General features: G+C 45.0%; 1 protein-coding gene across 1 annotated transcript in view; it reads left to right on the top strand.

The window, feature by feature from the left end:
* The first annotated feature begins 14,117 nt into the window (after positions 1 to 14,117).
* The window catches only part of NAA15 (N-alpha-acetyltransferase 15, NatA auxiliary subunit), a 56,030-nt gene continuing 53,731 nt past the window's right edge, over positions 14,118 to 16,416 (top strand). Inside the window, exon 1 of the mRNA XM_056563202.1 lies at positions 14,118 to 14,431. Coding sequence (XP_056419177.1) covers positions 14,378 to 14,431 — 54 coding nt within the window. The 5' untranslated portion in view covers positions 14,118 to 14,377. The remainder of the gene's footprint in view (positions 14,432 to 16,416) is intronic.

The raw sequence follows: 16,416 nt of genomic DNA, 5'->3' as shown, positions 1-16,416 counted from the left end.
TCCTGCAAAACTACAACTCCCAGCATGCCCGGACAGCCAAAGGCTGTCCGGGCATGCTGGGAGTTGTAGTTTTGCAACAGCTGGAGGAACATTGGTTAGGAAACACTATACAGAGTACTCCCTTAAAATTTGCCAGGCGAGAATGGGGAAAACTGCAGCCACGCATGTGCGGCCATGAACAATATTGAACGCAACCAGGGTAACATCTAAAAAGTGCTCTGTTTATTTAAAGGGGTATTCCGGGCAAAAACATCTTATCCCCTATCGAATGGATAGGGGTTAAGATGTCTGATTGCGGGGGGGGCACCAATCTCCCTGCAGCAGCCCGCATTCTAAGCGTAGCTGCGTCTAAAGTTTCGGAAACCGCCGGGCTTCCGAGACGGGGACGTGACATCACGTCACACCCCTCCATTCATTTCTATGGGAGGGGGCGTAACGGTCGCAACGCCCCCTCCCATAGACATGAATGGAGGGGGCGTGGCATGACATCACGTCCCCGTCTCGGAAGCCCGGAGGTTTCAGAAACTTCAGACGCAGCTATGCATAGAATGCGGGCTGCTGCAGGGAGATCGCGGGGGGTCCCAGCAATGGGCCCCCCGCGATCAGACATCTTATCCCCTATCCTTTCGATAGAGGATAAGATGTTTTTGCCCGGAATACCCCTTTAAGGCTTCAATTTACTCTATTCTGGGGGATGGGCAAGGGTCCCAGCAGTCAGACCCCAGACTCCTTTTTATAGAAATCATGGTGGATAAATAAAAAAAACAAAAAAAATAAAAATGAAATACCATCCAGAACATAATCCTGTCCGGCTGCAGCATCATCTTTGTCCAAGCTGAAGCACAGGCAGGGACAAAGGGGGGTATTTATCAAAGGATTTGTGTTTTTTTTTTTTCACGTAACTTTGGCGCAATATTTTGGCGCAGTGTCTTTTTGTGCCAAAGTTTGGCGCATCTTCTCCACTGTCATTTTTACCACTTTCTCAAAATCACACGGTCCTGTGTGTGATTTTAACTTTAGTCAGTAATTCATCATTTGCTCCAATCGATCTTTGGCGCAATTTTGCTGCAAATCCCGTTTTTCGGCGCAAATCCCCGCCAAGAAATTTTGCACATGGAAAACACACTTAGCAATGTCAGAAAATGTAAAGGCGTCAAAATACATTTTTGGGTGAAAGCAGCGACGCCTCCAGGGCTGCGCAATACTATCCTGCGACATAGTGGTCTCTGAGGAACCTTCACCCTCCGTTGAGCCAGCATTGGACATGGCCACACAGGTTCAGGAAAGGTAAGCGCTAAAGCAGTGGTCTCCAACCTGCGGACCTCCAGATGTTGCAAAACTACAACAGCCAACGGCTGTCCGGGCATGCTGGGAATTGTAGTTTTGCAACATCTGGAGGTCCGCAGGTTGAAGACCATTGCACTAAAGTAACACAAAAAAAACTACCCAAGTTGAAAATAAAATCCATTTCACATGGCGGCTATAAACTCCACAAAAGAAAATAACTCCCGTCGCTTGCTGATATACTGCAGGAGGGACTCCGAAATGGCTGCTCTGCAGGTAAAATACGCTGTCCTCTGTGGCGGTAAGTTCTGTGTAAAAGGCGCTGTGAACAGCTGATTTCAACATTTGAGCCAAAATTACTAACAACTTGCACCAAATGATAAATTTGGTGCATGTCCACGAAAACCAAAGTGAAAAAAAAAAAAGGGTAAGAAGAAACTGTCAACAGGCAAAATTGATAAATACCCCCATTGTCCAGTAAATGAGGGTGGGACTAGCACTTCTCTGTGCTCTCTCCTGTCCTATCAGACTGCATCATGAACATGGGGAGGGGGTTACAGGGCAACCTGCAGTGATTGCATTAAATGACCCAGCCCTCAGTAAGCTGAGTCATGCAGATGAGGACCCCCCTGCAGAGCACAGAATGACAAAGAAAGTGAGCAACAGATAGAAGGTATTTCTGAGAAATATAGGTGCTAGACACTAAAATTATATGTACATGATCAGTTTTAGGTACTGCGTAAGATAACTTTTTTTTTTTTTTGTGGGATATGATAGGTACGCTTTAAAGCCCAAGTCCAAAGCCATAAGCCCGCACATTCTTCAGCTCCAGCTTGGGAAGATGCAGGTCGATAAATGGGATGTGTGCACGTAACTGTACTGAGCAAGGTACGGTTGCCTTGACTCCCCATGCTGAAGATCGTACAGGCTCACAACTCTAAAGAGGTACTCCGGTGAAAAACATCTTATCCCCTATCTGAAGGATAGGGGATAAGATGTCTGATTGTAGGGATCCCGTCACTGGGGACTCCCGCAATCTCCAGCACGGCACCCCTGTCATCTGTGCATGGAGCGAACTCCGCTCCGTGCCAGATGACTGGCGACTACAGCCGCGACGTCCCCTCAATTCATGTCTATGGGAGGAGACGTGATGGCTACGTACTAGCTGTGACGCCCCTTACCATAGATATGAATGGAGGGGGGGTGGTGTGAGGTCATGAACACGGAAGCCCCAAGTGGCGGGTCCCCCCCCCCCCCGATCAGACATCTTCTCCCCTATCCTTTGGATAGGGGATAAGATGTTTTTCGCTGCAGTACCCCTTTAATTAAGAATGGCCTCTTACATGTGAGCATATTTAAAGCCCATATCAGCCCTCATTTACTAAGAATGTTTTTACTAGTGGGAAATGTTGTTTCAGACTTACAGGATTCATCTCTATTTACTATGGGGATTCATAGATTTACAATTCGGGAACATTTTCTGACCAGCTATTTCTACGTGGAAATTTTCAGCCATTTATTCACAGGATTTTCTGTGAACAGCTTTTCACCAATCGGAGCTCCCTTCTCCTGGCGGCAGGGATTATGAGTTATGACAGCTATATAAAGTATTCCCCGCCTGGAGCCGGTGGGGAGCGCAGTGGAGCAGCATATGCCCCCGGCTTGTTAAGTTAGTTAATGCGGATAGCAGCGGGTCTCCGGAGACTGATCCGCTGCGATCTGCCCCTCAGCCCCTGGACTACAACTCCCATCATGGACTGAGTCTTTCCATGATGGTAGTACTTCTAAAAGTCCCAAAAGAGTCCCACAGTCGGGGGATGTGCAAATGCCATCCCTCAGCGCTGCGGTACTACAACTACTCCCATCATGGGACAGACTCTGTCCCATGATAAGAGTAGTAGTCCAAGGGCAAAGGGAGACCCCCTGCAACCTTTACTACTCTGCCCTTTAGTGATGACATAATTAGGGGGCGGAGCAGCACAGTCCAGGCCTGAAGCCAGGATGCTAAGTATGGCTCTGTTCTCATTATGCGTTTTGCAGTGTGTTCCCAAACAGGGTGTTCCCAAACAGGGAGACTCCAGCTGTCCCCATGATGAGAGTTGTAGTTTAGCAACAATTGGAAGCTCCCTGTTTAGGAACACACTGCATTATGTGCGCTCTCTCCAGAGGAGACCGCAAAAAATGTACTAACCCATTTTTTGTGTTTTTCTTTTCTTCTCATTTCAGATACATGAATGTGGAGGAATACATTTGATTCGGTTGACTGTGATGATGACCAGTGTTTTTTCAATGTCAATAAAAGGGTTAACAACCGCTGTGGGGGAGTGTTTTTTTTTTTTTATAAAATGTTTTTTTCAATGTGTCGTGTTTCTTTATAATTGCATTTTCAGGCTTAGTAGCGGAAGCTGTCTTGTAGACGAAATCCATTACTAAGCTGGGGCTTAGTGTTAGCCCCAAAAACAGCTAGTGCTAACCCCCAATTATTACCCCGGTACCCACCACAGGGGTTCCGGGAAGAGCCAGTACCAACAGGCCCAGAGTGTCAAAAATGTTGCTCCTGGGCATAGGTAACAAGCTGACGTTATTTAGGCTGGGGAGGGCCAGTAAGAATAGTCCTCGCCCACCCTGGTAACGTCAGGCTGTTGCTGCTTGGTTGGTATCTGGCTGATACTGAAAATAGGAGGGCTTCCACTACTAAGCCTTAAATTAAATTATAAAAAACACGACACATTGAAAAAAAAATTATTAAAAAAAACACTGCCCCACAGCCCTTGTTAACCCTTTTATTGACATAAAAAAAACACTGTTCATCGTCACAATCCTCCCCATTCATGTATCTGAAATGAGGAAAAAAAAAAAAAGGGTTAGTAGGTTTTTGGCACTCTCGCTGGGGAGTGCTCCCATACTGCAGTGTGTTCCTAAACAGGGAGCCTCCAATTGTTGACATCTGCCTACTGTATCCTGTAAATACAGTCAACTACAGACAGCTGTATATACAGGATAGCGCACAAAGACTTCATCCCATTGAAGTTTTGTGAGGGGAATAAAATATGAAAGTATTCATGTTTTTTGTGTATTTCATCAGTATTTTATTTTTGTTGTCCAGACATATCAAAAGTTTGGTGAGCTGGCTCCCCAGCTCCATTACACACAGCAGCGCAATAGCAGTGAGTGAATAAATGGCTGTGACTCAGCAACCACTACACATATTAAAAAAAGTGACAACTGTTTTAAAGCTGTTCAGTATATTGGGTTTAGTGCAGGTAAATGGGCTGTCAATTTCTCTTTAAAGTCACAGAGGGAGATTTATAAAAAAAAAAAACTATGTACAGGAGGAGTGGTGCAGTTGCCCAGGGCAACTAATCAGATTGCTTCTTACAAAGGCCTCTGAAAAAGAAGCAATCTTATCAGTTGCTATGACCTACTGCACAACTCCTACTCTACCCAGGTTTTGATAAATATCCCCCACAAGGTATAAACATTCATCCTGGTCATTGTCCAGGTGTGTGTAATGTACTCTGGAACTATACACTGCAAGAGAAAAGACATCGCTTAAAGGGGTACTCTGGTACTGAACAACTTATTCCCTATCCACAGGATAGGGGATAAGTGTCTGAACGTGAGAGGTACAACCACTAGGCCCCCCACGATCTCCTGCACCACGCTTGGGCTCTCCCCACGCACAGAGCAGCCACCACTCCATGCATAAAGCCTGGGTTAAGCACCGCAGGAAGCAGTGGCCAACATGCCCACTCCATGCATCTCTTAAGGAGAGCCGAAGATACACGAGCGATGTATCTTGGCTCTCCCATAGAGATGCATGGAGGGGGCATGTCAACGCCAGCTCCGTGCATGGGGAGAGCCTGGGCGCCAGACAGGAGATCACAGGGGGGTCCCAGCGGTTGAATCCCATGCGATGAGACACTTGTTCCCCATCCTGTGGATAGGGAATAAATTGTTCAGTATAAGAGTACCCCTTTAAGCTGGCTGGTCAGGAAATGGCCAACAAGACCCACCATGGGGAGTAGTTACAGGGGTCCCGGCGAGATTTTTTAATTATGATTAATCTAAAATGCTTGGGACTAGGGCTCAAATTCTGCAGGAATGTGTGGGAACTGAGTTCCTGCACTTTTTCCACAGCAGGAACACAGTTCCCACTAGTAGGAGCACTTGAGTGGAAAGCTTGGGTGAGTTCCCACAATTTTGTTCCTAGGACTTGACCCCTGCTTGAGACTCTGAGTAGCTTATTGTGTTCCACAATTGTGATATCTGCATCAGTTCTTTGCAACATAAACCTGATGATAGGTTGATTTTAAGCCAAAAAGCCATACAAATATCGGCGTAGGAGACCTTTAAACTCCTGGCATGGGATTAGTAAAAACTAAATAAAAAACAATGGAATGAAAAACTGCAGTGGTGTTTACTAAACACATACAGTATATGGTCCTGATGTATCAAAATGTTAGAGAAAAACTGGAGAGATTTCCCCCTGCAACCAATCACAGCTCAGCTTTCATATAATAACAAGCTCTGGTAAACTGAAAGCTGAGCTGTGATTGGTTGCTGGGGAAGAATCCAGTTTTTCGCTTACACATTTTGATAAATCAGGGCCTATGCGTATTATCTATTAGGCTTTGGTCACCCATGGAGATTCGGCAGCAGCAGAGTCCAATTGTATTCAATGGGCTTCTGCTGTGCACACAGCGGAATTTCCGTGCCAGATGTTTCTGGCGTGGAAATTCCAATTTATTTGTCAACAGAAAGAATTAGCAAGTCCATTCTTTCTGTGGACTCTGCATGGCGCAAGTCTATGGGCCCAATATCTGCAATGAGATAGGCTGACATTATTTCATTAGGCAGCCTGCAGAATGAGTCCTGTGTCACTCGGGGTGACAGATCAGAGAAAGAAGAGGGCCTAGCTTCAGCACGGAAGGGGAGAATTATATAATAGGGACTTCTGGACGATAAAAGGGCATTCCCTACCTTCTTACTGGGGGCTTTTAGCTATTGGGGGGATTCCTTACCTTCTGGAGGCATCTACCTAATTGGGAGGGGGAGTACCTACCTTTTGGGGCTTTCTAGTTAATGGTAGGGATTCCCTTACTACTGGGGGGGGGGGGGATACTCTATCAACTGTGGGCTTGTACCCAACAGGAGGTAATTCCCTACCAACTGGGGCTTCTACCTAACAGGGGGGTTTCCTACCTACCCATTGGAGGCTTCTACCTAATATAAGAGGGAGAATTATCTACATACATGGAGCTTTTAGTAGGTGAAAATACACTACCCCCCCCCCCAGAAGTCTTCATGGCAGTCTTAGCCACCTGTAATTCACTGTATATAACTGCACTGTAACCACTTATACAGTCTTCAGGGTCTGTGTAAAGCTGGGGTCACCACAATATGGACATATGGGGGCATACTGGTGTACACAGCGGTTTTACTTCAGTATCAGTGTGGTGGTATTAATCAGTCACTGGGTGGTGGTAATATTAATGGTCATGGTGTGGTGAACTAGTATTGTTATTGGTTATTGAATAGTGGCAATATTTGTACATCATTGGTGTGATTGTATTATTTACTCACTGCAGTAATATGTCATCCAGGTGTATACCTACCACTGCAATCCACCTTTACATACACTTGTGAAAGAATAGGTTCTTCTAAAGAGTTCAGTGAATTCCAGCATGGTACTGTAATATGATGTCACTACGACATTAAGTCTGTTTATGAAATTTCAGATCTTCTACAATCAACTGTAAATGGTATTATTGTAAATTTGAGGAGATAAGACAGCACAGAAACCAAGCCATGAGATGGCAGACCAAATAATGTTACAGAGCAGGGTTGCCAAATGCATAGAAGTCATCAATGCGTGCTGACTATCTGGCATTAAAGGGTCATTGTACATTTCTCTGTACAGGTCTGCAAAGAGACTTGTACAGAAAAAAAGGTCAGATCTGTTGGCCGAAAAGTGAGCGGCACCCAGCTAGCTACCAAAGTCTCTAAAAACTTTTGACATGTGTGGACAACTAATGACCATAACCCTTAAAATACAACACAAGAACTGTGTGCTGGAACCTTCATATTATGGGTTTCAAGGCTGAGTATCTGCATTCAAGTTTTACATCACCAAACAGATGAGTGGTGTAAAGCCCACTACCACTGGATTCTGGAGCAGTGGAAACATGGTCTCTGGAGTGATGAATCAAACTTCCCTGATGGAAAAGTCTGGGTTTGGTGAACGCCAAGAGGATATTACCTGCCGAGTGCTGTATTTGGGCATCCCTGGGAAATTCATACAAATGAATGGAGTGTGGGCAACAGCACATTATCGAGCCGGGGCTCTGCTCTGGAGATTGCAGGGGTCCCATCAGTCGGACTCCCTGCGATCAGATAATTGTTCCCTTCTCTGTGGATAGGGGATCCACACAGAGTCGGAACCATACAAAGTGATGCACTAAAGTGTAATTTCAAAAAAATGTGTACCAGCACCGTATTTATCACATGCCTTGCGGAGTAGTCTACTGCAGACTCTTTCCACTTCGTTGTGCCCGGGCTGAAAAAATTTTTTAAAATAAACTTTTACTCACCTTCCTGCATTCCCCCGGAGCGCCACTCCGGTCTCTATCCTTTTTCCTGGGCACGGATTGTCACACGGTGCTCAGCCTATCACCGGCCGAGGTGGGACATCACTGCAGCCGGTGATAGGCAGAGAGCCGTGTGAAGATCCGTGCACAGGAAAAAGGATGAAGACCGGACCAGAAGACCAGACCGGAGGACCGATCAGCTGTAGCAGCTCTCCGGGGGAATGCAGGAAGGTGAGTAAAAGTTTGTTTTCTATTTTTTTTTCAGCCCGGGCACAACGGAGTGGAAATAGTCTGCAGTAGACTACTCCTTTAACCTACACCACCCTTGATAAATTGCCCCCTATAACATGTAGTTGTCCCAACACTTTTGTCCACCTCAGGCTAAGTTTCCACTTGTTTTTTTTTTCTGGCAGTTTTTGGAGATCTGCCACTGCAGTTTTCGAGCCAAAGCCAGAAATGTATTCAAAAGGAATACGACATATATAGGAAGGACTTATACTTCTCCTCCCTTATGGATCCACTTCTGAATTTGGCTCAAAAACTGCCAGAAAAAAAACCAAGTGGAAACCTAGCCTTAGGGGGAATATAATAAAACAGGTTGTTGTCTGAAGGTTAAGCATGTTTTCTGGTTGAAATTGTGTCTGTTATGCATGAGAGGTATTTTGTTGCATGGCATATGTTACTTTGGCTGTTATAACTTTCTGGAGTCAGCACAGGCAGTTTTCTAAGTGTGGTCCGGGCTTGCGTGGATTTGCGACTTTTGAGAGCCATTTGTGTCTTTTGAAAATGTCGCTCAGAGTAAATTCATGACCACTGCACTCACATAGAATACTTTGCTTTCTAGTCTATTAGGATTGTTGTACAACTTAGAGCACCTGACATAAAAAAAAAACTTTTATATTTCATATATTAATGTATGCCAAACAACTTTCTAATTGCATGTTATTAAAAAAAAAAAAATATATATATATATTTTATGTTTGAAAAACTGACCAGTAGCGGTCTCCCTACATGTCCCGGCTGCAAGTCTCTTATAGAGTTTGGACTCATGCTGGCCTGACATGAGTCCAAACTCTCATACTGCAGCCGGGATACTAACAAGCATAGCACAGCTCCCTGCCTTTCAATCAGACAGGAGGGAGCGAGCGAGCGCTGTGCCCATAGCACAGCAGGGTGCGCTCCTGACAGTCAGTGTTGTGTCTGCCGGCCCGGCCACACCCCCTTCCTCCCTTAGACAAGGACACTTGAATGAGCAGCCATCCTAGCATAAAATAAGGTAAAAAATTGGGGGTTAAAAAAAAATAAAGGCAGGATTAGTGTCAGGAAGAGTCAGGGCCAGATTTGGGGGGGGGGGGGGAATAAGGGACAGTTTAGCTAATGCTAGGTACTCTTTAACCTCTTCAGGACCCAGGGCGTATGGATACACCCTCACACCCTGGGCCTTCCGGTCTCCGCCGCCCCCCCGATAAATTTTTTTATTTGGAATATTCATTTTCCTTACATGCAGAGAGCTTCAAAGTTAGAAAAATGCTAAATTTTTTAATTTTTCATCAAATTTTCGGATTGTTCACCATGAAAGGATGTAAGTTACCACAAAATTTTACCACTATGTTAAAATAGAATATGTCACGAAAAAACAATCTCGGAATCAGAATGATAACTAAAAGCATTCCAGAGTTATTAACCCCTTAAGGACCAAGGACGTGCAGGTACGTCCTTGGTCCTGCTCCCGTGATATAACGCAGGGTTACACGGTAACCTCGCATCATATCACGGCGGGCCCGGCGTCATAGTGAGGCCGGGACCCGCCGCTAATAGCGCCGATTGCGGCGCCGCGCGCTATTAACCCTTTAGCTGCGCGCTCAGAGCTGAGCCACGCGGCTAAAAGCGAAAGTAAAAACTGCCGGTTAACTCAGTGGGCTGTACGGGATAGCCGCGGCGAGATCGCGGCATCACAAACAGCTTACAGGACAGCGGGAGGATCCCTACCTGCCTCCTCGCTATCCGATCGCTGAATGACTGCTCAGTGCCTGAGATCCAGGCATGAGCAGTCAAGCGGCAGAATCATCAATCACTGGTTTCCTATGAGAAACCAGTGATCAATGATAAAGATCAGTGTGTGCAGTGTTATAGGTCCCTATGGGAGCAATAACACTGCAAAAAAAAAAGTGAAAAAAAAGTGAATGAATATCATTTAACCCCTCCCCTATTAAAAGTTTGAATCACCCCCCTTTTCCCATAAAAAAAACCAGTGTAAATAAAAATATATGGTATCACCGCGTTATGATTTTTTCCAGAAGTACGACAAAATCAAACCTATATAAGTAGGGTATCATTTTAACCGTATGGACCTACAGAATAAAGATAAGGTGTCATTTTTATCGAAAAATGTACTACGTAGAAACGGAAGCCCCCAAAAGTTACAAAACTGCGTTTTTTTTTTTCAATTTTGTCGCACAATGATTTTTTTTTTCCGTTTCACCGTAGATTTTTGGGCAAAATGACTGACGTCATTACAAAGTAGAATTGGTGGCGCAAAAAATAAGCAATCATATGGATTTTTAGGTGCAAAATTGAAAGAGTTATGATTTTTTAAAGGCAAGGAGCAAAAAACGAAAATGCTAAAACAGAAAAAAACAAAACGGTTCTTAAGGGGTTAATGTTTAAAGTGACAGTGGTCAGATGTTCTAAAAATGGCCGGGTCCTAAGGTGTAAAATAGCCGGGTCCTTAAGGGGTTAAGCACAAGAAGACACTGCATAAAACTTTTGCAACAAATATAGACATAAAAAGCCATCCAAACAGCTTAATAAATTCCCCCCGTGTGAATATCGAGACATGGCTTTCTCAGTGATAACATTTGATTGTTGGGTGTTATACAAGACGCACCCAACTGATTGGCCAGTTGACTTCAACTCAAAGAGTCTGTATCTACGAGATAAAACTTTTAAACCGTTCGGTTACATTTAACCGTTTAGTGCATGTTTCGTATAATTTTTATCCAGAACATTCATTGCTGAGTTTAGGGTCTGTTCATTCTGTTGTTTGGAATGGTAGAAAGTGTTTCTAAAAAGTGCATATAGCACAGAAAATGATAAGTCCTTCCAAAAGCATGACATCACTGGTAGGGCAAGCAGCCTAATGGAATCCCAGTAAGGCCTGGTTCACATCATGATTAATGCCTATGTGGCACAGTTAAGATTTTTGAAGCAGAAATTGGCTCCAATCTTATGTGAACAGACAGGCACTGACGCAATTCACTTCAATGACCCACATGGACCCAAATGTAGTCAGATAGCGGGTCATTCTCAGACTTTTGACTCAGACTTAAAATTGTGGCCTGCCGAGTCAAAGGCTGGATACGCTTTTAAAAAATGACCCAAAACCTGACTACGATCGTGTCCGTGCGGGCGATAAGAGTGAAGTGCGGTCGATAAGAGTGAAGAGTGGAGGCAGTGCCTGTCCGTTCGCAGGTATGATCGCAGCCAGCTTTAGCATCAAATATGGTATCTGTGCCACAGAGACACTAATAGTGATGTGAACAAAGCCTAAGTACTACACATGGTTATGGTGTATATTACAATTCTGCAAACCTTGCTGTATCCTATAAGTCTGCCCTAAAGGACACACAAATCTGCACACACTACCAAATGGAGCTCTTCCTTGGTGCCAATATCCACTGACATAAAATGGGCACTGTCACCAACTTTATTTTTTGATATGTTGTAGTACTTATGTACTACAACATATCTCTAATATACTTTTTTTTTTCATTAAAAAGGTTTAATTTACATTTAAAAACCGGCCACTGAAAAAGGACTGATTTTGGAGTGACAATCAGTCCTTTTTCAGTTAGGCTGCACTCGCTCCCTGCCTGTCAATCAGACAGGCGGGAGCGAGCGCATTGGCTCCCCGGCCACTGGCTGGGAGGCCACTCCTCCCGCACATCGCCGCCTCGTTGCCACCGCTGTCCCTGCACCCCCTGCTGCCGTACTCTGCAGTAACTGCAAGTGTAATGAGGGAACGGGGTATGCGGGGCGGGGGGAAGAGTGAACGTGCTAGTGCCGTAGCGGGGGGGGGGGGGGGTTTAAAACGGGCTAGCAAAAATAAATAAAAAATAGGATGGTGGGAGCTACCCTTTAACACAAGAAAAAGAACTGGTTGTACTGAAGCAATGAAAAGGGTTTTTTTTTTCTGCACTGAAACATAGCATCATTGTAAAGCGGGCACAGCTCCTGGCAAGCATGGTACAGAATTCTGGCCAGGAATGTTTGTATGTTAGGCCTCATTCACATTACATTTGAATAGTCGCCAGTATGTGTCAAGAGTACAAGCAGAAAGGTATGGCAGCATACCCACAACAGGCCAAATGCCATCTACTAATGACTATGTTCAATACAATTTCCTACGTTTTTTTAGGCCCCTTTCACTCTACAGGTATCATCCTGCTTTTTTACTGCTGTTTTCTTTTACAATAAGGGATGGAAAAAAAATGCAATAACTGGTAATAACGGATGCTAACTGATGACCATCATCCGTTATTTATGTTTGTTTTTCTTAAACCTGATGTTGTTTATCCGTTATTACCAGTTACATCCGTTTTTTTAAATCAGGTTTTTAACCCTTTTTTTGTAAAGCTGTACTGAGCATGCTTAGTACAAAAAACAAATAACAGATTCCGTTTCCCATAGACTTCAATGTTAAATTTTAACAGCCATTATTTTTGCCAGACCACAAATGAGTGCATGTACCGTCTTTTGTGCCGGAAAAAATAACGGACATCAGTAAAAACGGACATACCTGATGCAAAAGGATGGTCAAAAAATCCCATTGACATGAATGGCATTTTTTTGACAGCCTTTTCAGGACTTGTTGCCTGGAGTAATGAAGGAGGTTTTTTTTTACAGGATGATACCTGTAGTGTGAAAGGGGCCTTTGGCTGGGTTCACATCACGTTTTTGCCATACTGTTTTCAATCCGTTTTTCTAAAGAAAAACGGATGGAACCGTAAGGGAAAAAGTAAACCGTATGCGTTTTTAAACTGTATACTGTTTTTGAAAGTGCATACAGTTCGGTCAGTTTTTATTAAAAAAAAAACATACGTTTTTGATAATTTTGTCCATTTTTAAAGGGAGGGGACTTTAGGATGCAAATGCGCATGTGCAAAGTAAAAACCGTATACATGTGCGTTTCCCATTGACGTCCATGTTAAAAAAACATATGTAATTGCAGTACGGTTTTTAAACCGGAGACAAAAACGTGGTCAACCACGGTTTAAAAACCGTACTGCAACCGCATACGTTTTTTTTTTTACATGAACGTCAATGGGAAACGCACATGTATACGGTTTTTACTTTTCACATGCCCATTTGCATCCTAAAGTCCCCACCCATTAAAAATGGACAAAATGATCAAAAACTTTTTTTTTTTTTTATAAAAATGGACAGAAATGTATGCACTTTAAAAAACAGTATACAGTTTAAAAACGCATACGGTTTACTTTTTCCCATACAGTTCCATCCGTTTTTTTGCCAGTTTTCTTTAGAAAAACTGATTGAAAACAGTATGGCAAAAACGAAGCAAACACCACCCCAAACTGTAAAGGAACTGACAGTTGCCCATAGCAACCAATCAGAACGCTTCTTTCATTTCTGAAAAAGCCAGTTTAAAATGAAATCAGAAATTTGATTGGTTGCTATGGGCTACTCAGCAACTTTCACTCTGGATAGGTTTTGATACATTTCCCACATTTGATGTTTTCATCTGAACAATTTTTTTTTTTTTTTGGGGGGGGGGGGGGGGATTTTTTTTCAAAACAAGTCAGAAACTTGTCATGTTTCGCGCGCGTTTTTAGATCCATACCAGTAAAGCAGTAACTACAGTGACCACTAGAGGCCCCCACAGTGTGCAGGCGGTGCAGTGAACACGCCGGGCCGTGTATAGTGATGAGCGGCAATTCGTGCTCAACACTAGTGATGAAGGCCGCTATGGCCGGGGCTGGTCGCTTTACTGCCGGGCATTACACAGGGTCAAGGCTGGGAACTAGTGTGCGCATGACGCCAGCTTCATCCCTACACACGAGTCAACCAGCCCCGAGGTGTGTCCACAGCTCACAGACGCTTCTCCTCCTCGGTCTCCGCACACCTCTCAGCGAACAGACCGTAGCGTGTGTGGGCGTAGCCGGCAGTAAGCGGAAGCAGCCCAGCAGCGGGTCATGGCGCAGGCGCAGATCTGCCCGTGACCCGGGAAGCCGTCCCTCCTCCTTCCGCCATTTTGGCCTATGCTTCTTGTCGGGTCTGTTCTCTTACCACGTGAAGCACCCGGCCGGGGCCCTGACAGGCCCGGGAGGAGGAGAGGAAGCAGCCACGCCGGTGTAGGCAGGAGCGGTGACACCTGTCCTGTCCCAGGCGCCCAGTGTGAGTCCCCGAGTCAGGACAAACCGAGCGGGTCAGGGGGAGCAGCAGCACGTACGGGCCCGTAAGGACGGGTGAGGAGCGGCCGCGAGATGCCGAGTGTCAGCCTCCCGCCCAAGGAGAACGCACTCTTTAAGAGGATCCTGGTAAGAACGGGCGCCTAGCCTTTCCGGAGCCGCAGCCTGCGGAGGGGAGCAGGGGCACCCGGTGACAGAAGGCTGGAGGAGGGGGGAGACGGTGTCTGTAGGGAGGGGGTATAGTTAGTGGGGGAAGGGGCGGTACTGTACCGACCACTGCCCTCCTTCACATCCTAATAAACTTATGTCTTCTTAAAGGGGAGATCCACTGGGATTGAACTCCAACATGTTGCTATGGCGACTGATCAGTTGTGATGACTCTGCAGAATGTACAGACTTGTATTCAATCATTGTTCCCCCACCAGGTGCATAACTACAACTCCCATCATTGCTTGCTTGGGGGGGGTTGTAGGTTTGCAGGTTGGACAGTGCTCATCCATAAGTAATGGTTATGTTGATGAATTAGGCCAGTGTTTCCCAACCAGGGTGCCTCCAGCTGTTGCAAAACTGCAACTGCTGTCCGGGCATGCTGGGAGTTGTAGTTTTGCAACAGCTGGAGGCACCCTGGTTGGGAAACAGTGGATTAGGCAAATCATAGCTAAATGTGTCTGCAGATTGCAGTCATCGATGTTAGTGCTGGCAAAGTAGTGTCCGACTGTAACCTAAACTCCATCAAACTTGTGCGGCTGTTGTGGTCACATCATGTCCCAGATCCTAAACACCTTTGACAGTCATTAGATGCCATGTCGCAATATTGTGATGATCATGTTGTGATAAATCGCCGTGTAGCTTATCTGTAACATTAGATCAAAAGCACTTTCATTCATTACCCTGCAAACACTATGTAAACTGTATTCTAATATACCGTCTGCAAAGGTTATAGAAATACAGCAGACTCCTCACTAGCATACAGCACAGGCACCATTTCAGACATAAGGGTATATTCACACACTCCGGAGTCACAATTGTAAAATCTGCAGTTGCTGACTTTATAAAGCAGTCAAAAGTACATAAGAATTGCCTTGAATAAAGTGCGGCCTGTGTGTAAATACTCCCTGTTGGGATTTTCCAGCAGGACAAACTCCTTTTCAAGAGGTGAGAAAAAATAAACTAGTATTACTGAGGCTGCAATCACATCTCTTTTTTTCAATACGGTTCCTGTATCAGGTTTTTTGTTTAAAAAAACCCCCCCAAAAAAAACGTATGTCTCAAAACCTGACCAACAGTGTACAACCGTATATACCTCTGTGCGGTTTTACGACTCTGTACGGTGTACGACTAAGGTTGCTGAAACGCGTCACTTCATGATCCCTGTTGCCGTTTGCTGTGTGATTTAACAATAAACCATCTTTTGCATCGTGCTTACAGTGCTGGACAATTTTGTTCTCCTGTACGGTTTTAAACCGTATACGGTTTGAAAACTTATGTCCGGTTGCATGCGGTTTAATAAGTTTTTTGAAGAAAAAAAAATACGGTTTTGTTTGTCCTTAATTAAAAGGGTAGTCCAGTGGTGAAAAACTTATCCCCTATCCTAAGGATAAGGGATAGGTTTGAGGTTGCAGGGGGTCCGACCGCTGGGGCCCCCTGCGATCTCTCTGTATGGGGCCCCGGTTCTCCGGCCAGATAGCGGGTGTTGTCCACCGCACGAAGCGGCGGCCGACATGCCCCCTCAATACATCTCAATGGCAGAGCTGGAGATTGCAGAAGGCAGCGCTTCGGCTCTGCCAGAGTTGTATTGAGGGGGCGTGTCTGCCACCACTTCGTGCGGAGGTCGACACGCCCCCTTCCCGCGGGCTGTCGGACTCAGAACCCCACGCCATCTGCAACTTATCCCCTATCCTTAGGATAGGGGATAAGTTATTCACCACTGGACTACTCCTTTAAATAAAGTTCTATTTGTGTGAAGAACTTTCGGCGTGCATGTGCGAACTGCAAAACTGTATTTTTCAAACTGGATGGAACCGTACGCACATACAGTTCAGTACAGTACAGTTCCCATAGACCACCATTTAAAAAAATAAATACGTATATGGGTTGTATCTGGTTTTTCACCC

The sequence above is a fragment of the Hyla sarda genome, chromosome 1 (assembly GCF_029499605.1).
Source record: "Hyla sarda isolate aHylSar1 chromosome 1, aHylSar1.hap1, whole genome shotgun sequence".
Classification (NCBI taxonomy): domain Eukaryota; kingdom Metazoa; phylum Chordata; class Amphibia; order Anura; family Hylidae; genus Hyla; species Hyla sarda.
The sequence above is the reverse complement of the archived record's forward strand: the minus strand, read 5'-3'. Positions and strand labels throughout refer to the sequence as shown.